Consider the following 25,485-nt stretch of genomic DNA (forward strand, 5'->3'; position numbering starts at 1 on the left):
CCATCAGTTCCAGCTGCTTTACCCCCTTTCATTCTACGTAATGCCTCACGTACCTCCCCCACACTTACATTCTGCTCTTCTTCACTCCTAAAAGATAGTATACCTCCCTGGGCAGTGCATGAAATTACCACCTCCCTTTCTTCCTCAACATTTAAAAGTTCCTCAAAATATTCTCGCCATCTACCTAATACCTCCCTCTGCTCATCTACTGACTCCCCTACTTTGTTAATCTGCTGTTAAAATTTTATAAGATGAGACATGCTAGCATTTTCCCATAAGAGTTTAAAGGTAACATTTACCCCATTGTAAATATACTATGGGAAAAGACAAGACTGACTGAGTTATCATCTGAATTTACTTGCTTATAATGATATTTAATTTATTTACTCTGTGGAACATGTAAATACAGTGGACCCCCGGTTTACGATATTACGTATTTCATTCCAGAAGTATGTTCAGGTGCCATTACTGAACGAATCTGTTCCCATAAGGAATATTGTGAATTAGATTAGTCCATTTCAGACCCCCAAACATGCACGTACAAACGCACTTACATAAATACACTTACATAATTGGTCTCATTGGGAGCTGATCGTAAATCGGGGGTCCACTGTATATACTTTATGTCTACTAAGTAAATTCAGGCCAAAAAAATTTACATATTCAGTGTACGTGTATATGAAATTTTAGTTCACTTACTTAACATTGCTTTCGGCTCGTTGCTTCTTTTCTAAGAGCTCATTGTTTTGTGAGGTGAGGGAGACTATTTTAGATTGGAGCTGCTCAATCTGATTATTCTTTCGAGCTTCTAAATCCCGTCGTACACGGTCAGCTTTCCTGTCTGCATCACTCTGTACCTGAGGTAAAACAAAAATAACCATGCAGGTTTCTCCAGGAAATATACTAACCATGGAAATACTTTCCCACAAAGGTGATTATCATCACCTTTATTATTGTTATTATTATTATTAAAACATTTCACCTGCCAGTTATTATATGTTGGCTCAAAACTATAATTAAACTATTATTACTCTATATATTGCATATGAAATTAATTGGACCAGTAGAGATTGTTCAGCATTGCTCAAGGACAGCTAGCTTCCTTATCAATAGGAAATTTCTGATTAGCCAGTACTGACTGAGAAGGTGACATGATACTAGTCTTTTATCCATGACATCCATTAATTATATAACAAAAAGACTAGTTTTTATAAACCTTATAACTGGCAATTTTTTTTTTTTCAACAAGTAGGCCGTCTCCCACCGAGGCAGGGTGACCCAAAAAAGAAAGAAAATCCCCAAAAAGAAAATACTTTTATCATCATTCAACACTTTCACCTCACTCACACATAATCACTGTTTTTGCAGAGGTGCTCAGAACACAACAGTTTAGAAGCATATATGTATAAAGATACACAACATATCCCTCTAAACTGCTAATATCCCGAAACCCCTCCTTTAGAGTGCAGGCATTGTACTTCTCATTTCCAGGACTCAAGTCCGGCTACATAAAAATAACCGGTTTCCCTGAATCCCTTCACTAAATATTACCCTGCTCACACTCCAACAGATCGTCAGGTCCCAAATACCATTTGTCTCCATTCACTCCTATCAAACACGCTCATGCACGCCTGCTGGAAGTCCAAGCCCCTCCCCCACAAAACCTCCCTTACCCCTCCCTCCCAACCTTTTCGAGGATGACCCCTACCCCGCCTTCCTTCTCCTACAGATTTAAATGCTCTCCATGTCATTCTACTTTGATCCTTCCTCTCTAAATGACCAAACCACCTCAACAACCCCTCTTCAGCCCTCTTGACTAATACTTTTATTAACTCCACACCTTCTCCTAATTTCCACACTCCGAATTTTCTGCATAATATTTACACCGCACATTGCCCTTAGACAGGACATCTCCACTGCCTCCAACTGCTGCATTCACAACCCAAGCTTCACACCCATATAAGAGTGTTGGTACTACTATACTTTCACACATTTCCTTCTTTGCCTCCATAGATAACGTTTTTTGACTCCATATGTATACCTCAACGCACCACTCACCTTTTTTCCCTCATCAATTCTATGATTAACCTCATCCTTCATATATCCATTCGCCGACACGTCAACTCCCAAGTATCTGAAAACATTCACTTCTTCCATACTCCTCCTCCCCAATTTGATATCCAATTTTTCTTTATCTAAATCATTTGATACCCTCATCACCTTACTCTTTTCTATGTTCACATTCAACTTTCTACCTTTACACACACTCCCAAACTCATCCAATAACCTTCGCAATTTTTTTTCTTTAGAATCTCTCATAAGCACTGTATCATTAGCAAAAAGTAACTGTGTCAATTCCTATTTTGTATTTGATTCCCCAAAATTTAATCCCACCCCTCTCCCGAACACCCTAGCATTTACTTCTTTTACAACCCCATCTATAAATATATTAAACAACCATGGTGACATTACACATCCCTGTCTAAGACCTACTTTTACCGGGAAGTAGTCTCCTTCTCTTCTACACACCCTAACCTGAGCCTCACTATCCTCATAAAAACTCTTTACAGCATTAAGTAACTTAACACCTATTCCATATACTTGCAACATCTACCACATTGCTCCCCTATCCACTCTATCATATGCCTTTTCTAAATCCATAAATGCAATAAAAACTTCCCTACCTTTATCTAAATACTGTTTCCATATATGCATCAATGTAAACACTTGATCTACACATCCCCTACCCACTCTAAAACCTCCTTTCTCATCCGCAATCCTACATTCTGTCTTCCCTCTAATTCTTTCGATTATGACCCTACCATACACTTTTCCTAGTATACTCAGTAAACTTATTCCTCTATAATTTTTACTATCTCTTTTGTCCCCCTTCCCTTTATATAAACGGACTATACATGCCAATCCCTAGGTACCTTCCCCTCTTTCATACATTTATTAAACAAAAGTACCAACCACTCCAACACTATATCCCCCCTGCTTTTAAAATTTCTGTCATGATCCCATCAGTTCCAGCTGCTTTACCCCCTTTCATTCTATGTAATACCTCACATACCTGTCCCACACTTACATTCTGCTCTTCTTCACTCCTAAAAGATGGTATACCTCCCTGGCCAGTGCATGAAATTACCGCCTCCCTTTCTTCCTCAACATTTAAAAGTTCCTCAAAATATTCTCGCCATCTACCTAATACCTCCCTCTCCCCATATAATAACTCCCCTACTCTGTTTTTAACTGACAAATCCATATGTTCCCTAGGCTTTCTTAACTTGTTTAACTCCAAAATTTTTTCTTATTTTCATTAAAATTTCTTGACAGTGCCTCTCCCACTCTATCATCTGCTCTCCTTTTGCACTCTCTCACCACTCTCTTCACCTTTCTTTTACTCTCCATATACTCTGCTCTTCTTATAACACTTCTGCTTTGTAAAAATCTCTCATAAGCTAACTTTTTCTCTTTTATCACACCCTTTACTTCATCATTCCACCAATCATTTCTCTTTCCTCCTACCCCCACCCTCCTATAACCACAAACTTGTGCCCCACATTTTAATACTGCATTTTTAAAACTCATCCAACCCTCTTCAACCCCCCCACTACTCATCTTTGCACTAGCCCACCTTTCTGCCAATAGTCGCTTATATCTCACTCGAGCTTCCACCTCCCTTAGTTTATACACTTTCACTTCCCTCCTACTTGTTGTTGCCACCTTCCTCTTGTCCCATCTACCTCTTACTCTAACTGTAGCTACAACTAATAATCTGATATATCAGTTGACCCTCTATAAACATGAAGATCCTGGAGCCTACCCATTGACCTTTTATCCACCAATACACAATTTAACAAACTACTTTCATTACGTGCTACATCATACCTTGTATATTTATTTATCCTCTTTTTAATAAAATATGTATTACTTATTACCAAATCTCTTTCTACACAAAGCTCAATTAAAGGCTCCCCATTTACATTTACCCCTGGCACCCCAAATTTACCTACTACTCCCTCCACAACATTTTTACCCACTTTAGCATTGAAATCCCCAACCACAAGTACTCTCACACTTGGTTCAAAACTCCCCATGCATTCACTCAACATTTCCCAAAATCTCTCTCTCTCCTCTACACTTCTCTCTTCTCCAGATGCTTATACGCTTACTATAACCCACTTTTCACATCCAACCTGTATTTTACTCCACATAATCCTTGAATTAATACATTTATAGTCCTCTTTCCCTGCCATATCTTATCCTTCAACATTATTGCTACTCCTTCTTTAGCTCTAACTCTATTTGAAACCCCTGGCCTAATCCCATTTATTCCTCTCCACTGAAACTCTCCTACCCCCTTCAGCTTTGTTTCACTTAAAGCCAGGACATCCAGCTTCTTCTCATTCATAACATCCACAATCATCTCTTTCTTATCATCTGCACAACATCAATGCACATTCAGACTTCCCACTTTGACAATTTTCTTCTTCTTATTCTTTTTAGTAATCTTTACAGGAAAAGGGGTTACTAGCCCATTGTTCCTGGCATTTTAGTTAACTTTTACAACACGCATGGCTTACGGAAGAAAGATTCTTATTCCACTTCCCCATGGATATAAAAGGAATAGTAATAAGACCAAGAACTATCAAGATAAAATCAAAGAAAACTCAGATGAGTGTGTATAAACAAACGTGTACATGTACATGTATGTGTAGTGTGACCTAAGTGTAAGTAGAAGTAGCAAGACATACCTGTAATCTTGCATATTTATGAGACAGACAAAAGACACCAGCAATCCTACCATCATGTAAAACAATTACAGGTTTTCGTTTTACACTCACTTGGCAGGACGGTAGTACCTCCCTGGGTGGTTGCTGTCTACCAACCTACTACCTAAAATAATATCTTAAAATAATATCTTACTTAAAACATAGTTAATATACACCTGGTGAACATTCTTCTACTGCACATTCCACTTTTCAAAGGGAAATCAAAATAGAAATTGCACAGACTTTAAAATGCACAATGCATCACTGTACAGTCTAAATAAAGTTCTGCTTATGAGGATTGAATACATTCAATGACAAAATTTTTAAGTTATTTTTTAAACAAAGGCAATCAAATACTGCTAATTTTGAAAACAAAGTATATACAGAAATAAAATCTGAGAAATATAAATATCATAAGACTTCTGTTTCCTAGGTAGTAGGTTGGTAGACAGCAACTGCCCAGGGAGGTACTACCGTCCTGCCAAGTGAGTGTAAAACGGAAACCTGTAATTGTTTTACATGATGGTAGGATTGTTGGTGTCCATTTTTCTGTCTCATAAACATGAAAGGTTTCAGGTATGTCTTGCTACTTCTACTTACATTTAGGTCACACTACACATACATGTACAAGCATATACATACACACCCCTCTGGGTTTTCTATTTTTCTTACTAGTTCTTGTTCTTGTTTATTTCCTCTTACCTCCATGGGGAAGTGGAACAGAATTCTTCCTCCGTAAGCCATGCGTGTTGTAAGAGGCGACTAAAATGCTGGGAGCAAGGGGCTAGTAACCCCTTCTCCTGTATATATTATTAAATTTAAAAGGAGAAACTTTCGTTTTTCCTTTTGGGCCACTCCGCCTCTGTGGGATACGGCCGGTTTGTTGAAAGAAAGAAAGACTTCTGTTTACCAAGTCATGATTATAATGGTTAAGAGAATTTGAGAATGAAACTCTGAAAGTTAAGAACTATCTGCATGCAATTCATCTTCCCAAACAATAAAAACCTTTAATAACTTCTCCTTTTCTTGAGCAATTAGTTGTGCTTCTTTCTCAGATGACATAGCTACATGCTGGCTAATCTCTGTCCGCAACTGTTGAGCTTCCTTTGACGTCTTTGCAAGGATTTCTTGCGTGTAGCGCAGTTGCTGCTGCAACTGTTGCTCATTTTCTGCTGCTTCCCTCTCTCTAGCAGCTACCTGACCCTGTTTTAGTATACCACATTATGAGAGAAAAATAAACTTAAAGGCTATAGATAATCTTAAAAATTAAATAGTAAAGATTTTTCTCTGAACATTGAATGAATCTTATGCTAATTTATATTACTTAATTATTATTATATGGCAGGGACATACTAAATATGTTTTTATTTTTTATTATCACACTGGCCGATTCCCACCAAGGCAGGGTGGCCCGAAAAAGAAAAACTTTCACCATCATTCACTCCATCACTGTCTTGCCAGAAGGGTGCTTTACACTACAGTTTTTAAACTGCAACATTAACACCCGTCCTTCAGAGTGCAGGCACTGTACTTCCCATCTCCAGGACTCAAGTCCGGCCTGCCGGTTTCCCTGAATCCCTTCATAAATGTTACTTTGCTCACACTCCAACAGCACGTCAAGTATTAAAAACCATTTGTCTCCATTCACTCCTATCAAACACGCTCACGCATGCCTGCTGGAAGTCCAAGCCCCTCGCACACAAAACCTCCTTTACCCCCTCCCTCCAACCCTTCCTAGGCCGACCCCTACCCCGCCTTCCTTCCACTACAGACTGATACACTCTTGAAGTTATTCTGTTTCGCTCCATTCTTTCTACATGTCCGAACCACCTCAACAACCCTTCCTCAGCCCTCTGGACAACAGTTTTGGTAATCCCGCACCTCCTCCTAACTTCCAAACTACGAATTCTCTGCATTATATTCACACCACACATTGCCCTCAGACATGACATCTCCACTGCCTCCAGCCTTCTCCTCGCTGCAACATTCATCACCCATGCTTCACACCCATATAAGAGCGTTGGTAAAACTATACTCTCATACATTCCCCTCTTTGCCTCCAAGGACAAAGTTCTCTGTCTCCACAGACTCCTAAGTGCACCACTCACTCTTTTTCCCTCATCAATTCTATGATTCACCTCATCTTTCATAGACCCATCCGCTGACACGTCCACTCCCAAATATCTGAATACGTTCACCTCCTCCATACTCTCTCCCTCCATGTAAGGGTCATAATGTGCCTCAGGGAATAGGAGGGGATCAAGTTAGATCCAAGAAAAAGAAGGACATAACCAATTCCTTGCATCAAGAGCCCCTCACTGGCATCAAGTAACCCCTCTTCCCTGCTAGAGAGGTACATTACTTTATTATGTATAGATTGATAATATATTTTTTATATAATTAAACCTGATGCACCGTTTGTGCTCTACTTAATTTGAAATAAAATAATGATGATTCAGATACAAATTGTAGCTGAATGAACATGGATAATAACATACAGAAGCAAAATTCACTGGAGAAGCATGAAAGTACAAAAGTAATAAGATATAATGTTTTCTTAACCCTTAAATGGTCCAAACGTATATATACGTTTTTTCAATATTTGAAAGTATGTAAAAAAATGTAGATCTTCTTTCTAGTTTTACATTTAAAAATGTGTAAAAAAAACTTTTATCTACTTTTTTTTTTTTATTTTTGAAAATATGTAAAAAAAAAAGCAGATCTACTTTTGGAGCACTACGGATTTGAACGTCGATCTGTTTGGACCGTTTAAGGGTTAAAATGCTGGCCATATCCCACTGAGGCAGGGTGACCCCCCAAAAAAAAGAAACACTTTCACCATCATTCAAATATTCTGAAATTAAAAGCAATATATCACAGCAGTGTGAATTTAGAGAATATTCACAAGAACAACAATTTCTATGATTTGCCTGAAAGTTATGACATCACACAGAGAAAGTTCTTGAAAGTAATTACCTTTCCTCCCACAATCATTTTTACTTCATTTGAGATTTTAACCCTTTCAGGGTCGACAAGCCCTCTCAAGAGACTTGTTCTCAGGGTCCCCCAAATTTCAAAAAAATTCTTATGAAAAGATAGAGAATCTTTTCCCGATCATAATGACACCAAAAGTATGAAATTTGATGGAAAACTTATGGAATTATGCTCTCGCGAACTTAGCGGTCTCAACGATATTTACGCAATGGCGATTTTGCCCACTTTGAGACCTATTTTCGACCAATTCCAGTGTACTTGTCGACAAAAATCATAACTATTTCGCCAGAACTCCATTTTTTCTATCGAATGAGTACAAGAAACTACCCATTTACCGATTTCAACTATCCAATACAGTGGTCAGAATTTAGCAATTTTGCCAATTTCACACAAATTTCAAAAGATGCCAATTTCCGGATAGGGTCCAGAATAAACAAGAAAGACATTCCTGGCACTAAAATAACATTTCCTCTGTTTATTAGCCACGTCCCCATGCCCCTCTCACATTCTTTTGCTTTCCACTTTGAATTTTTATTCTCACAAAAAAATAGAAGAATTACTGTTATGCAGACTACTGCATTGGTGTAGAAATGGTATTAATATTATCAGCGCACTTGTGAAAGAATATTAGACTCACCAGTTGACGTGTATTGGACGCATAGCATGATTTGTTTACTTTTGAACTTTGGTAAAAATCGAACATTTCTGCTACTTTGAGCGCAATTTCAAGGTAGTTTTCTTTGTAAAACCAGTCAAAATCATCTCAATTTATGTAATATGTCTTCCATTCTATAAAATGAGACCAGGAAAACTAGAATGCAACAATAAATACCATACAAAAATATGTACAGTGCAAAGTCGCTGTTTTAATCCAAAAACACGGTCAGTTTTTTTTTTCTCATTACGCACTGTGCTGCAGGATTTTTTTTATACCACACACACTGACCACATAGACCCATTCTTTCACTAGATTTGAGGGCGCTAGAATTTAGGCGTACTAGTACGTCAAAATCCCTGGTGCGTAAGCCGTACTAGTACGGCCGAAACCCTGAAAGGGTTAAAGTACTTAATGGTTTATTTATAGAAGGTCTCTGACTTTTGACATTTTGCACTTATGATATTAGACCTATGGAACCAACTGAATTACTTATGAGCTCTCAGCTATAACTTCAATCATTGCAGATATTCAAATAAAATGATTTTAAAAATGTCAAGAGTGGGAGTAAAGAGGAGGAGGAGGAGAGGAGGCAGTCTAGCTTGTGCCTGTCCATCCCTACACATTACTCCAATACTCCTATATCACATACTTAACTACTGCAGTGAGGAAGGAGTGAGCATATGTAATGAGTATTGTGTTAGATATGATGCAAGAGAGGGTGGGAGTAAAAAGGAGTGAGAATGAGAGGGGACAGTCCACATAAACATCTATACTGTATTGTATACTGTATTGAAGCTCTGCTCTGATTAACTAACTATCATCATCTTTCAACAAACCAGCCATATTCTGCCAAGGCAGAGTGGCCTAAAAATAAAAACAAAAGTTTCTCTTTTTAAATTTAGTAACTTATATAGGAGGAGGGGTTACTAGCCCCTTGCTCCCAGCATTTTAGTTGCCTGTAACGACACGCATGGCTTACAGATGAAGAATTCTGTTTCACTTCCCCATGGAGATAAGATGAAATAAAGAAAAACAAGAACTATTAAGGAAACAGGAGAAAACCCAGAGAGGTGTGTATGTATGTATGCATGCTTTTTTTTTTTTTCAACAAACAGGCCGTATCCCAACAAAGCAGGGTGGCCCAAAAAGAAAACAAAGTTTCTCTTTTCAACTCTAGTAATGTATACAGGAGAAGGGGTTACTAGCCCATTGCTCCCGGCATTTTAGTCGCCTCTTACGACACACGTCTTGCGGAGGAAGAATTCTGTTCCACTTCCCCATGGAGATAAAGAGGAAACAAACAAGGTCAAGAACTAGTAAGAAAAATAGAAGAAAACCCAGAGGGGTGTGTATATACAGTGGACCCCCAGTATTCGATATTAATCCGTTCCTGAGAGCTCATCGAATACCGAAAATATCGAAAAGTGAATCAATTTCAATTTCAAGACACCCAAAAGTATGAAAAAAAAAAAAAAATTTTGCTACATGAAATATTAAGTTTAATGCAATAGAATAATTACAATAACAATAAAATAATTGACACTTACCTTTAATGAAGATCTGGTGATGATTGATGGGATGAGAGGAGGGGAGAGGTGTTAGTGTTTAGAAGGGGAATCCCCTTCCATTAGGACTTGAGGTAGCAAGTCCTTTTCCAGGGTTACTTCCCTTCTTCTTTTAATGCCACTAGGACCAGCTTGAGAGTCACTGGATTTCTGTCGCACAACATATCTGTCCATAGTGGCCTGTACCTCCCGTTCCTTTATGACATTCCTAAAGTGTTTCACAACATTGTCAGTGTAATAGTCACCAGCACGGCTTGCAATAGCTGTGTTAGGGTGATTGTCATCAAAAAAGGTTTGCACTTTAAGCCACATTGCACACATTTCCTTAATCTTTGCAGTAGGCAACTTCTTCAATTTCTCTATCCCCTCCTCCGAAGCAGTTTCCTCAAGGGTGGCCTCTTGCTGTTGAAGATGATCTATGAGCTCATCAGTGGTTAGTTCTTCATTGTCTTCCTCCACCAACTCTTCCACATCCTCCCCACTAACCTCCAACCCCAAGGACTTCCCCAATGCCACAATGGATTTCTCAACTGGCATAGGATTCTCAGGGTTAGCCTCAAATACTTCAAAATCCCTTTTGTCTACACATTCTGGCCACAGTTTTTTCCAAGCAGAGTTCAAGGTTCTCTTAGTCACTCCCTCCCAAGCCATACCTATAAGGTTTATACAAGTGAGGATATTAAAGTGATCCTTCGAAAACTCTTTTAGAGTCAGTTGAGTTTCTGTGGTCACTATAAAGCACTTTTGAAACAGCTGTTGTATACAGTTTCTTGAAGTTGGAAATGACCTGCTGGTCCATGGGCTGCAGAGAGGAGTGGTATTAGGAGGCAAAAACTTGACCTTAATGAAGCTCATGTCTCCAGAAAGTCGCTCTGCCAAGTCTGTAGGATGACCAGGGGCACTGTCTAATACCAGGAGGCACTTAAGGTCTAATTTCTTTTCAATTAGGTAATTTTTCAGTGGGGGCAAATGCATGGTGTAACCAGTCATAGAAAAATTCCCTAGTGACCCATGCCTTACTGTTTGCCCTCCACATCACACACAAATTAGCCTTGAGGACATTGTTTTTCCTGAACACTCTGGGAGTTTCAGAGTGATACACTAATAAAGGCTTCACTTTGCAATCACCACTAGCATTGGCACACATTAACAAAGTAAGCCTGTCTTTCATAGGCTTATGTCCTGGGAGTGCCTTTTCCTCCTGAGTAATGTAGGTCCTGCTTGGCATTTTCTTCCAAAACAGGCCTGTTTCATCGCAATTAAACACTTGTTCAGGTTTCAAGTCTTCACTGTCTATGCAATCCTTGAATTCCTTCACATATTTTTCAGCTGCTTTTTGGTCTGAACTGGCAGCCTCATCATGCCTTACCACACTGTGTATGCCACTACAATTCTTAAATCTTTCAAACCAACCTTTGCTGGCCTTAAATTCACTCACATCAGCACTAGTTGCAGGCAATTTCTTTACCAAATCGTCATGCAACTGCCTAGCCTTTTCACAAATGATCGCTTGAGAGATGCTATCTCCTGCTATCTGTTTTTCATTTATCCACACCAATAACAGTCTCTCAACATTTTCTAACACTTGCGGTCGCTGTTTCGTAATCACAGTTGCACCTTTTGCAAGAACAGCTTCCTTGATTGCCATTTTCCTGGTCACTATAGTAGAGTTGGTTGATTGGGGTTTATTATACAACCTGACCAGCTCCAACACACGCACTCCACTTTCGTACTTTGCAATTAGCTTTTTCTTCATTTCAATAGTCATTAGCGCATTTTTTCTCGAAGGGTTGGCACTAGAAGCCCATGGTGACTTACTTTGCAGAAAGAAGCACCAAAAACAGTGATAATATGGATAATATGGAATGTACCGAATGTATCCTTAGATGCGCGCACACTGGCTGGCTTGTAAACACTGGCACACACGGGGCAGTTCAGGCCACATGTGGACACGTCTCGTACGAATCGTATTGAATACCGGGTTTTCGATCGGATACCGAGGCAAAATTTTTGCGATATAATGCATTGAATACCAGATTTATTGAATATCGGGGGTCCACTGTATACACTTGTACATGCATGTATAGTGTGACCTAAGTGTAAATAGAAGTAGCAAGACATACCTGAAATCTTGCATGTTTATTCTTCTTTCAACAAACCAGCTGTATCCCACCAAGGCAGGGTGGCCCAGAAAGAAAAACAAAAGTTTCTCTTTTTAACATTAGTAATGTATACAGGAGAAAGGGTTACTCGCAGCATTTTAGTCGCCTTTTATGACACGCATAGCTTACCGAGGAAGAATTCTGTTCCACTTCCCCATGGAGATAAAAGGAAATAAACAAGAAGAACTAGTAAGAAAATAGAAGAAAACCCTGAGGGGGTGTGTATAAATATGCTTGTACATGCATGTGTAGTGTGACCTAAGTGTAAGTAGAAGCAGCAAAATGTACCTGAAATCTTACTACCTATAATCAATTAACATGTACACACTGGAGGATCTACTTTAATTCTTAAGCTTAAATGTAACACCCTTACCTTTAGAGCCTTACAACATTCTGCCAAATAGCTCAGCTTAAGTTGAGTAGGTGCAGGCACAAGGGCCAAAGCCAAATGACATAAGTGTTTGAATACATTGACTTCTACAACTTCCAGTGTAGCACCACCTTCACTGTCGTTAGAGCACCGCAGAACCAATATAAATCTAAAAATTGAGAGAAATATCACGTAAATATCACATCTAAAATATGGTAAGTATGAACAACAGAATATCAGCAAAATAGAATGACATTTGTTTAATAAAACAATAAAACTAATAAGAAAATGTTTCAGCAATGTTTAATTCTAATGATAAGCAATCCAAAATTGGGTTGAACCACTGAATGATTTCTCTCTTTGTACAGTTACAAAGCCCATTGGCAAAAGTGGAAAAGTGAACATAGATAAGAGTAAGGTGATAAAGGTATCAAATGAGTTAGGTAATGAAAAATTGGATATCAGATTTGAGGGAGGGAGTATGAAGCAAGTGAATGTGTTCAGATGTTTGGGAGTGGATGTGTCAGCAGATGGGTATATGAAAGATGAGGTAAACAATAGAATAAAGAAGAAAAAAAAGGTGGGTGATGCATTGAGGTATCTGTGGAGACAAAGAACATTATCCATGGAAGCAAAGAGGGGAATGTATTAGTGTATAGTGGTACCAACACTCTTATGGGTGTGAAGCATGGGTTGTGAATGTTGCACTGAGGGGGAGGCTGGAGGCAGTGGATATGTCATGTATGAGGGCAATGTGTGGAACAAATATTATGGAGAGAATTCATAGTTTGGATATTAGGATGAGGTGTGGAGTTACTAAAAGTGTTATCCAGAGGGCTGAGGAGGGGTTGTTGTGGTGATTTGGTCATTTAAAGAGGACAGAGCAAAATAGGATGACTTGGTGTATAAATCTGTACTGGAGGGAAAGCGAGGTACAGGTTGTCCTAGGAAATGATGGGGGAGGGGGGTAAAGGATGTTCTGTGTTCAAGGGGCTTGGACATATAGCAGGCACCTGTGAGTGTGTTGAATAGGAATGAGTGGGGACAAATGGTTTTTGGGACTTGTTGAGCTGTTGGAGTGTGAGTAATATTTTGTGAAGGGATTCAGGGAAACTGGTTTACTGGACTTTAGTTCTGGAGGTGGGAGGTACAGTGCCTGCCCTCTAAAGGAGGGGTTTGGGATATCTGCTGCTTAGAAGGACATCTAAACTCTCGCATCTACATGCCTTTTGCAAGACAATGAGTGCAAATGATGGTGGAAATGTTTCTTTTTTTCAGGTCACCCTGCCTCAGTGGGATACGGTCAGCATGTTAAAAAAAAAAAAATATACATGGGAGACGGCCAGTGTGTTGAAAAATATGTTGGAGTGTGAACAGGGTAATATTCTGTGGAGGGATTCGGGAAAACTGGTTAGTCAGAGGTGGGACGTACAATGCCTGCACTTTAAAGGAGGGGTTTGGGATACTGGCCGTTTGGAGTGACATCTGAACTGTTGTGACGGAGCACCTCTGCAAAGATAGTGATTATGTGTGAATGATGGTGAAAGTGTTTCTTTCTTTTTTAGGTCATCCTGCCTCAGTGAGAGATGACCGATGTGTTGATAAGATGAAAAGAAAAATATATACATAATAGTATAAATGAAACTAGACATTTTTAGTCCTTCCAGATAATTTTAAAGCTGCAATAGTAGTCTAGGATAGATCGAAACATAATAAAGTTACACCTTCACTTTACTGGTTAATTATGACTTTGTTCCAGGAACAGTACTGTGACTTCTATTCTACATCAATTATTATAACAACCAGATTAAAAAGGAAATATTGTAATGTATATAAGAAATGATTAATATTTGCTAATTCTGTGTATCATTATTTACCTGGGAGATTCTTTTCCATTTTCCTTGTGGCAAGCATTAACGAGTTCAACAAACTTGTGAGGAAATGAATTAAAGTCAACCAATAGACCTTGTGTGTGACGAAGGGTATGGTAGTCGTCCTCATGAACAACACATGTGTAGAGAACAAATGGATCATGGTCATCTGTAAGCCTCACCAGAAATTCCTGAAAAATGTACCATTATTTATCACAAATTTTTAATTATATTGTAAAAATTTGTTTAATTTAGTTTTTAAATTAATATCTATAAATAGTCCAGTTCTTGTTAGCATATGACTGCTAAACCAAAATGTTGTCACTTTGAAAGTGGACCCTTGACTAACGATATTAATTGGTACCCGAGAACGATTATCGTTAGTCGAGTTTTTTTAATGTTAGTCGAGGCAACATGTTAGCGTTAACGTATCGTTGGTCGAATTTAACGTTAGTCGATGCCATCGTTGGTCGAGGGTCCACTGTACTGTAGGTTATTATATACTCAGTGAGCTGAAGTTAAACATTTTCTAGTGCTTTATATACACATATACAAAGTAATTACTACATACAGTATGTGTATACTGAAGAAAAAACATGAGAATAGCTCTGATTCTATCAATATAAATGAAGCCTCTCCTCACTTAGCGACATACTCGTTTACAGATGACTCGGACATACGATGGTCTCCCTGACCAGTATGCATACCTAAATAATGTATATTAGAGCTGATTTCCTCTATTCTGTTTATTATAATATACAGTAAACTACTGTATAAACATTTAAAATTATACTAAAAATGTTATAAATGGTGCAAAGGTGAAATTAACACAATATCAGAGATGGATGACACAAACCCACTACCATTATAGTATGCTCCTCGCTTAGCGATGAATTCATTTATTGACGTGGCCTTAGGAACGGAACTCTGTCGTTAAGTGAGGAGAGGCTGTAGTTGGTACAGTGCACATATTCTTCATTGTGCAGTATATTCATTAACATGAAAATGTACCTTCGAGGAGGCAGAAGGCCTAACTTTCAGTTCCACCAGCATTTTTAAATTGCGTGTAGTGGCTGTAGCTATGGTGACACCAGCCTCCACCACTCGCACAAGCACATCACCATTTAATAGGACGTCACTGGTATTGCTTCTACACGCCTCCATTGTGCTCCATCTGACATAAGAGCAGCAATATTAAGAAAAAATGAAAATTGGAAAAAATATGTTGCCCTATCAGATTTATCAGAAATTCTGTGCTGTTTTATATGCTTTATGAAAATTTTATATGGCAAACTGTCATAAATATGCATAGGGCAGGTTCACTTCCTTGCTTGAAGGTCCCCTCATTGGCACCAAGGAACCTCCCTTCAGGGCTTGATGATGATGATATATATGATGATGATATATGATGATGATATATGATGATGATATGATATGATGATATGATATGATGATAATATATGATGATATGATATGATATGATGATGCCCTTTATTATGCAGAGCATTTCAGACAAATTAGGTCCTTGTCCCAGGATGTGACCCACATCAGTTGACTAACTCCTACGTACCCATTTTACTGATGGGTGAACATAAACAACCGGTGTAAAGAAACACGCCCAATGTTTCTACCCTCACTGGGAATTGAACACACACCCTCACTGTGCGAGCTGAATGCGCTTGCAGTCGAGCTACAGGATACCTAACAATATCATTTATTTCCATCGTAAAGCATCCAATTTTAGTTAATATAATCAACAATAACTGGCTAAATTAGTGGAAAAATGGAAGTATATTACAAACCAATAAAGTGGTGTCACAGGCACATCATAATAATGTTAGTAGCAACATTATAAGTGTTGTTGATGATAACAATAATAATAATAATAATAATAATTATATCTTTATTTCTACAAGTACATGTACAAGGTATACAGGCCTAGCCGATATCAATGACATACTACTATGTAGAAAGTCGCTTGTTATGCAGAACATTTCGGGCAAATTAGGTCAATTTTGTCCCAGGATGTGACCCACACCAGTTGATAAGATCCAGGTACCTATTATTACTGATGGGTGAACACAGACAACCGATGTAAGGAAACACACCCAGTGTTTCTACCCTCACCAGGAATCAAACCCGGACAATCACCGTGCGAAGTGAGAGCTTAACCCACCAGGCCACGAGCCACCGTGGGGTTGTTAAGTGGCTACAGCAGGCACCTTGTTGAGCCCTGCTGCCAGGGATGGAAAAAAAAAAATAGGATGCCCAATAGATGGGCGAGGACTACAAAGATAACAAAGTTGCCTCTGGAAAGAGAAACAGAAACAAGTTCTCAATTTGGGTCAAGCAGACTAACAACCTCGTCTGACATTTTTGGGTTGTCCTAGGTAATTTACAAAAATGTTACTATATATGATAATTTGTGTAACTGTATTTATGTGTATCTGTACATAAATAAACTTACCAAGACCCCGTCAGAGCAAGACGCCCACAGGAGTTCTTGTGGGCGTAGGAAGCTGCTAATGTACAGCGTCCTGATCAATTACCTAACAGTAGCTTATATATATATATATATATATATATATATATATATATATATATATATATATATATATATATATATATATATATATATATATATATATATATATATATACATACATATATATATATATATATATATATATATATATATATATATATATATATATATATATATACACGAGAACAAATACCCCAGGGATAGAAAACATGGGGAAAAAACACTCAGCACTGATGCTCTAGGCGCCTGTGGAGGCGAGGGATGGAAGGTATTCAGGCTTGATCCGAGGAACTGGAGCACAGATCAAATTCCTTAGATCAAGAGCCCCTCACTAGCGCCAAGGAACCTTCTTTGGGTTATCCTATGTAATTTTCAATATGTACTTGTGTGTATTATTATTATAATCAAGGGGGAAGCGCTAAACCCGGAGGATTATACAGCGCCTGGGGTGAGGGATGTGGAAGACATTCAGGCTTAATTCGGGGAACTGGAGCACAGATCCAATTCCCTAAATCAAGAGCCCCTCACCAACATCAACGAACCTTCCTTGAGGGGTACTTCTGTGTAACTGTGCCTAAATAATATTACTTACTTACTATCAAGGCAGAGGCTGGTGTCACTCTGTTTGTGTTATTTTGAAAAGTTGGGATAGAGGTAGCTAGCACAAAAATATTTACTACCTTCAAAAGTAATGGAAATAATTCAAAATCATATATAAACTATATTGCAATATAGCTGTGACTTAATTCACGTATTCACAAATAATTCATTACTACTGTAATCAGATATCAAGGACCCCAGAGTAAATAATTAACTGACTTTTTTTTTTTTTTTTTTTTTTTTTGGGGGGGGGGGGGTCATCCAAGACCTAGGTAATTGACGCATACGTTAAAATGTGTATGATAATTGTATAATAAACTTACTAAATAACTCTGCAGCCCAATCCTTTACTCATTATGTGTCACTAATTTTTTTACTACCTCCCACAGCATAATAAAGGCATTAAACTAGTAATTTTTCAAATTTATTTTATTTTAAAAAATTTAAAGCTTTATTTTTTCTCTTAGTTTTCAAGAAATTATTAAATTTAAATGATTGCTAAATTATGATCACCACATCAGTGAATGGATTATAAATTGAAGTATACAAGGTCATGGTCGTTTCTGTTCACCATACATATATTACGCAGTAAAAAGTCAGTAAATGACGACAATTAAAAGGAAAAGACACGATTGTATTCATTTCGGATATTTTTACTGAAGAAGTTACGATCCTGGGAACTACATAATTTAAAATCTTCTCTATAGATTTTTACGGTCTGGAAAAGGTATACGTTTTTATTTAGATTTTGTGTACATAACATACACATTTGTTTTTGCGAATGTTTTGAGGGTAAATAAGTGTTAAGGACATAAAAAGAGCACTATGTAGACTGAGTCTACGTTAACCCAGTAAACTCAAACAATGTTACTTACTGCTATTGTGAGTTCATTACCTCTGTAACTTGCTCAGCTATCAAAACTTTGGAGTCCAGTCCCTGGACCAATTATGTACCTCTGTAATCTTTTGACTGCCGCCTACAGGATGGGTATGGGGTGCATAATAAACATATTAAACTAACTAACTAACTGCTATTGATTCTGTCAGGATTTAGGAGTGGGGTCAACCTGACCTAATTGGGAACTTTTGTTATTTTTTTTTTTTTGGTTTCTATTACTATTCTCAAAGGTAACTTCCCTCAATTGTTATATTTCTTTCTACAAACATTTATCATGCTGAAATAAACGTCTTATTCTTATTAATCTCATACTTACATAGCAGTAAGTAAACAAGTAAAGTAAACAAGTAACTAATCTAAAAGTTAAGATTTTGCTCGAATTTTTAACAAGGAGAGTGAGCCAACCAGGATTTTGACGATTACAATTATCTTGCATAATAATATGTGTAAATTTCCTACGATAACCCCCAAAAAGTCAGTGACTTATTTCCACTGGAGTCCTTGATGCTTTGTAAATGAATATAAGTAAGTTTATTCAGGTACAGCTATACATAGGTACAATTATCACACTTACCACAATTACCCAGGATAATTCCAAAAAGTGTCTTATTTCCATTGGAGTCCTCGTAATCCATTAAACAGAGCTATTTGACCATTTAGTATTAATTGGTTCATCATTTAACTTAAGTTTGCCTGAAATGCTGTGCATACGAAGGACTTTTCAGTCCTTTATACTTTATTTCTGTATAATATTTTGAAAATAAAATTCTGATTCTGGCTCAGAGGCTGGGAAGCTGGGCTTAGTACGGCGTAGACTGCGGCGACCCTATAAACTTCAATAACAACAAGGAAAACCAGAAATAATCATTGCATTCCTGCCGTCAGTGGCCCTATAAACCCAAACAACAATAACATCATTATATTCCAATGAAGAAAAATAATAATTACGAGGCTGATAAGAAAATCCCCCATCATGCTCAAGCTGTAGACATCAGAAGACACCGCTAGCCTGACTGAAGTAGAAATATTCATTATTAATTTGCAATAATGGGTTCGGTAGTCAGAGTTTACTCAATTTTACTTCGTAAATACCCATTAGTAGTCCAGTCTCTGCAAACTGGTATGTTAATTTTGGTATAGTGTTTTTTAATCACATGTTACTGGTGTTGTCTTGTAGGAGAATTACTGGTTTAGCGCTTTTCATGAATATAATATTTGCCATGTGTCCGTGGTATTGCGTAATGAATGAGAAAGATTTGCCAGTACAATATTTTTATTTAATGTTTATTAAATAATGATATTAGCCAAAATATACATTACTAATAGCAGTCGTGTATTAAGTTTTTCTTCTTTTTTTTTTGCTTACTAAAAATGTAATATTTTAGTCTGTTAAAATTATATATTCTTTGTAGTAACAATAGCCGTATATCTGTGAAAACAATTACTGTAGTATTATTTATCTTTAGATATTATTGTCTTTCTTGTTTAGGAGTTAAAGCCTTTTAGTACTTTGCAATGACCCCTGTGGGTTTAGTGTTTAGTTTTGATTGTAATATTAACAATATTACTTAACTTTCCCTTCGTGGAAGTATATGTGGGTGAATGAGTCTTGGTCAAGGGAACTGGAGGTACCATTTACCATCACTCACTCAATAGCTGTTTTGTCTTGCCAGAAGTTCACAGATATCACAATTCAAATGACCCTTTTAACCTCAGAATCCCCACCCCTCCTTCAGAGTGTAGGCACTACACTTCCTACCTCCAGGAATAAGTTTAGCTAACTGGTTTTCCTGAAGTCCTTCATAAATGTTACCTTCCTCACACTTCAACAGCATGTCAAGCCATATAAAGAAAAAAAGTCATCTCTGTTGAATCCAGTCTAACTTGCTGACAGTTACATTTAATTATATGTTGACAAGTCACTGAATCTAGGATGCTGCCTATAAAAGCTATCTCTTGATAAAAACTGTTAAATGAACAGTGGTAGTAGGTGTGAGGAAACTTGGCAATATGTCTTGCCCCTTCCAAGATTGAGTCCAAGTTGATTTGGGTGTTGACTGAATGCCACACCACTTAGGTAGCTATGAGATACAAGGTACCATTTATCATGAAATTACATTTTAACATAGCTTTATTTATTTCTAAAATAATTTTACGTTGGATTCAGTAATTGTTTCATGTCAGACTGGGTTACTTATTACAGTACTGTATTATTATTATTATGATACAGCCTCTCCTCACGTAACGATGGACTTCTGTTTCTAAGAGTGGGTCGGTAAATGAACTGGTCATTAAGCAAGGAGCATACTGTACTGGTACTAGTGGGTTTGTGTCAACCATCTTTAGATATTTTCTTTAATGTCATCTTTGCACCATATATAACATTTCTGGTATCTTTTTAAATGTTTATACAGTAGTTTACTGTATACTGTAGTGTAATAAACAGAATTGAGGAAATCAGCTCTAATATACATTATTCAGGTTTGCATATCAGTTGGAGAACAGGTCGTAAGTCCGAGTGGTCGGTAAATGAGTACGTTGCTAAGTGAGGAGAAGCTGTAGTTATTATTACAATATTAGAATTTTGTGTGATATTCATAAGAAGGCACTGGACAGGCACCAAAAGTCAGAAAGTAGGCAAGAGCAGTAGATATGAAGATGATGTAATCAGTCCATCACCCTTAAAGTCGTAGATTTGAGGTTGTCAGGTATCTAAAGACAGGCACCACAGCTGGGCTGTGGTTTGTACATCGATATGCATGTGGTCAACAGTAACAGCCAGGTTGATCAGGCTTTGATCCACCATGAGGCCTGGTCACAGACTGGGCCATGGGGGTGTTGATTCCCGAAACCCTCTCTAGGTATATTCTCTCCAGCTATTACCTTTAAGTTTTGTTACAGTATAAATTTGCCTTAGCTTATGAATTTTAAATAAAAATAAAGATTTAAATTAAAATGTTCTAGTGTTATGTGCATCTATGTAAATATTATATTTCGATTTGTTTTCTTAGCCTAAGTCCTTCTAATGGAAAGAAAATGGTCTTGCCTGAGATGTTATTCATATAAGGGGCCTCTCTTTTCAAATGTCATTATCATGCAAAGTCTCCTGTATAAAACCGATATAATAAATACTGTATATAGAATTTGTGAGAGCCAGTTTTTTTTTTTTACTACATGACCATTTCACATTGTGGTATGGTGATTCAAAGATAACACTTTTAACAACACTCATTCAATATCTATCTTTCCAGAAGTGAGTAAACATCAGTATTCATGTGATGCTCTGAACTGCAACATTCTTCTTATCCTTCAGCCTTTGAGAATAGTATGTTATTGTTAAATAGGTTAATACATTTTGAGCATGTATACAAAGAATTTCTTGTATGGATTTTTTAGGTGCATTGACAGGAGCTGGAGATGTATTGTCACAAGTAGTTATAGAAAGGAAGTCAGCAAATCAGTATGAATGGCAGCGTACTGCTCGTTTTTTTTCGATCGGTACATTTTTTATAGTAAGTAAAATTTTATGCATTTAGTTACTGTACATTACTTGAAATTTATCGTATGTCAGATTTGGATTACAGTAGTGTTCTTAATTTGTATAGTTTTAATATGAAGCTTTCCAATACATGTATATGCATTTATCTATAAAGTAATCAGGGCTTCAGCTTCATATTCAGCAGAGAAAAAAAATTAAGTTCATGAATGCAAATCATAAAAGCTTACCATATGTGAAATAAGTGCATACATTGAGCTTTGAAATTAATATTCTCTTTTTTCGTGAATTAGTGTTACTCTACATAGCAAATTTAAGTAGAATTCATGACAAACAATGCTGATTAGATTATACAGCATTGCATTCCCCAGAATTTTGTGATAGCAGATCTGTTTTTTGCACACTATTGTAATAATGGTGGTGGTGGTATAGGATTGTTGACAAGGTGTATGTAGTTGATAAAGACAATTTAATTAATGGATAATGGATAAAATGCACAAATATAACAAATATTTTATAATGCTTTATCTTCTCAGGGTCCTGTGCTATCAAAATGGTATAAATTGTTAGATATAAAAATTGGGCCTGGCAAAGGGGTGAGAGCTCTGAAGAAGGTTGCAGCCGATCAAGCATTCTTTGCACCTTTGTTTTTGGGTGTCTTCTTGATTGTGCTTGGAGGCATGAAGGGAAACTCGCCTCAAGAAATTCAGAAGGATGTCAAGAAGAACTACAAAGACATTTTGCTGACCTGTTGGAGTGTAAGAATATTTCGTCTTTTTCTGAACAGTTGATACACTATATTACCTTTTCATTATACATTATATATGATGTTTTTCGTGATTGAATGAACTGCCTACTTTGTAATGGGTTCATGTTAAAAGCAAATTAAGTATTATCTGCTTATCATAATTTTATCACTTTTAACCTATTTAGGTGTTTTTATAAGCTGCAAGTATCCTTGAATGACCCATACTAATTTAGCAATTTTTTGCGAATAACAATAATACATTGATTTGTAAGGTAAATCATTCATTATTCTGATTTTCAGACATTGTGAGGCCATTTTGTGTATGTAACTGAGTCAGAGTTCAGGCTCTAAACAATCTTATTAGTAATGTAGCATTAATTAGCACTGTTAGTTCTGTATTGTATATTATATATGTATATGTACTGGAGCATCCTCTAGGTAGTAGGTTGGTAGACAGCAACCGCCCAGGGAGGTACTGGCGTCCTGTGAAGTGAGTGTGAAACGGAAGCCTGTAAATTTTTACATGATGGTAGGATTGCTGGTGTCTATTTTTCTGTCTCATACACATGCAAGATTTCTGGTATGTCTTGCTGCTTCTACTTACACTTAGGTCACACTACACATACATGTACAAGTATATATATACACACCCCTCTGGGTTTTCTTCTATTTTCTTTCTAGTTCTTGTTCTTGTTTATTTTCTCTTATCTCAATGGGGAAATGGAACAGAATTCTTCCTCCATAAGCCATGTGTGTTGTAAGAAGTGACAAAAATGCCGGGAGCAAGGCGCTAGTAACCCCTTCTCCTGTATATATTACTAAATTTAAAAGGAGGAACTTTTGTTTTTCCTTTTTGGCCACCCTGCCTTGGTGGGATATGGCCAGTTTGTTGAAAGAAGATATTTTTTCACTTGTCAAGAATTTCAGTGCTGTACACTTAGCGTTGTGTTGATATACATTAATTATCCATGCTATTTTTTCTGCCTCTGTCATTGATACTCTGACATTGTATATATTTTTATTATAGGTTTGGCCAGCTGTTCAAATCTGCAACTTCTCTTTTGTTCCTCTGCATCACCAGGTGCTTGTGGCTCAAACATTTGCATTATTTTGGAACACTTACCTGGCCTGGAAGACAAACAAAGACAGTGCACTTCAGAAGCCCATTAGTACCACTCAAAGTCAATAAGTAGATCAGACTTTTAAGAGGAAAAGTTATTTAAGCTTTTAAGAAATGGATCTCATGAGATATTTTCAGTATATTGCAAGCAGATTATCATCATTTAAGAATGTGATTTTAGTAAACTTACCTGTTAAAAACAGGTTAAATGTTAAGAAACAAGCGAGATATTTTAGATTAGTACAACACTTTCTATGCAAAGAAAATGCTTTACAAAAATTTCATGTCACTATTTCTGTGTACAATATAATTTTTAGAATTAATGTAGCATAATTTGGGTTTCAAAATTTTGTTTGATTCATTATAATGTTTTTCATGAATTATAAAATACTCCATTCAGAGTTGAAGTTTGATGAACAGTACAGTATGAGTAAAGAGTTCTGTTTTTTTTATTATTTTCATTTAATAAACATCCATATTTAGACCCAAGATTCTGTTATTGTTTGAAATTATTTGTATTATGTTTGTCTTTGAAAAGTAAAGTGTCTGGAGACTATCATTACTGTTTGCAGTTGTGGACTGGAGTTTTATAAAAATATGCAGGAATGTGAAAATAGAAGATGTGTATTATAAAAAACAATAATTTATTGAATGATGGGCAAACTGCCAATTAACAGAATAAAATGAAAGGATTGTAGCAGTACTCATCTTTACCGGACAAAGTTTCACACATGAGCAACTCATCATCCTGTAGAGATTCACTTTACTGCCTCCATTTTACCCCAAAATGCTGTAGTTTGTGTGGATGGAGAAGGAGCCTCTGTTAACCTTTAAATTGGGCATGATATACTGTATATGTAGTGTATGTACAGTACTGCTAGGTGAGAAACTGGGAACAGCATATAAGTACAGTTCATACAAATCATAGGTTCAAATGAAGTGCCATGTAATGTAATTTTGCTAGGTAAACAACTTAGCTTTTATGTGGCAAATTTACATCCTGCCAAAAATGTCTTTGGTACCACAAAAGAGGGAATGTTCAATAACACACTACTCTGGCAGTTGTGGTATCATTGGGATATTATTCAAAAATTTTGATGGCAGCAGTGATGATAATATACAGCTAGCCCTCCATTTTCGCGAGCTTCAAATATTCGTGAATGCCCAATGTTTTGTTTGTTCATCATTTGTTATTAAACCATAACATGTATGTACATTATTTTATGATGTTTTCTTGTGTTTTATGATTGTTCGTGGTTCAACAGGTTAAGGAAGCAGTATTGTTAGGCAAAGTAAATGCTATTATTATATTTCCCTACAATATAGTTGCGCATCAAAACATTCGCAAATGCTACAGCACAGTATTATCATATGTATTTCCCTACATCATATTTGTGCACCAAACATTCACGAATTTTCAAGATTCCCAAGATTCTTGATCCCCTAACCCTCGCAGATGTGGAGGGCCTTCTGTATACTATATACTTTGTGAAAATAACAAATAAAATCTACAGTAAGTGTGTTTAAATTGATTTAAACAAATTGGATTTATGTTAACTCATACACAAATAAAAGTATGTTTCAAATGTTAATATGCAATGTGTTTCATTTACAGAATTTTTTTTAATACCAATTTAAATGATTTTCCTTAACATAATCTTCATTTTTTCATCAAATCTATAT

At 36.9% G+C, this 25,485-nt stretch overlaps 2 protein-coding genes across 7 annotated transcripts in view; one reads left to right on the plus strand and one right to left on the minus strand.

Annotated features, from left to right (window-relative positions):
- The window catches only part of LOC128689744 (spindle assembly abnormal protein 6 homolog), a 37,349-nt gene extending 18,799 nt beyond the window's left edge, over positions 1-18,550 (minus strand). For 2 of the 6 annotated variants that reach the window (XM_053778162.2, XM_053778166.2), the window contains exons 1-6: positions 17,533-17,649; positions 15,407-15,569; positions 14,402-14,586; positions 12,528-12,693; positions 5,781-5,978; positions 700-857 (exon numbers count right to left, since the gene is read on the minus strand). In XM_053778162.2, coding sequence (XP_053634137.2) covers positions 700-857; positions 5,781-5,978; positions 12,528-12,693; positions 14,402-14,586; positions 15,407-15,559 — 860 coding nt within the window. In that variant the 5' untranslated portion in view covers positions 15,560-15,569; positions 17,533-17,649. Of the gene's footprint in view, positions 1-699; positions 858-5,780; positions 5,979-12,527; positions 12,694-14,401; positions 14,587-15,406; positions 15,570-17,482; positions 17,501-17,532; positions 17,685-18,415 lie in introns of those variants that run through there. The other 4 variants (XM_053778164.2, XM_053778163.2, XM_053778165.2 and 1 more) reach the window with 4 other exon arrangements.
- A 779-nt stretch (positions 18,551-19,329) lies between these two features.
- LOC128689743 (protein Mpv17) lies at positions 19,330-25,091 on the plus strand. The gene is made up of 4 exons (XM_053778161.2): positions 19,330-19,558; positions 21,835-21,950; positions 22,471-22,692; positions 23,710-25,091. Exons 1-4 carry the CDS (start codon positions 19,486-19,488, stop codon positions 23,869-23,871), a joined length of 573 nt encoding a protein of 190 aa, XP_053634136.1. The 5' UTR covers positions 19,330-19,485; the 3' UTR covers positions 23,872-25,091.
- The last annotated feature ends 394 nt before the right edge of the window (positions 25,092-25,485 follow it).

This window comes from Cherax quadricarinatus, chromosome 22 (genome assembly GCF_038502225.1).
Source record: "Cherax quadricarinatus isolate ZL_2023a chromosome 22, ASM3850222v1, whole genome shotgun sequence".
NCBI lineage: Eukaryota > Metazoa > Arthropoda > Malacostraca > Decapoda > Parastacidae > Cherax > Cherax quadricarinatus.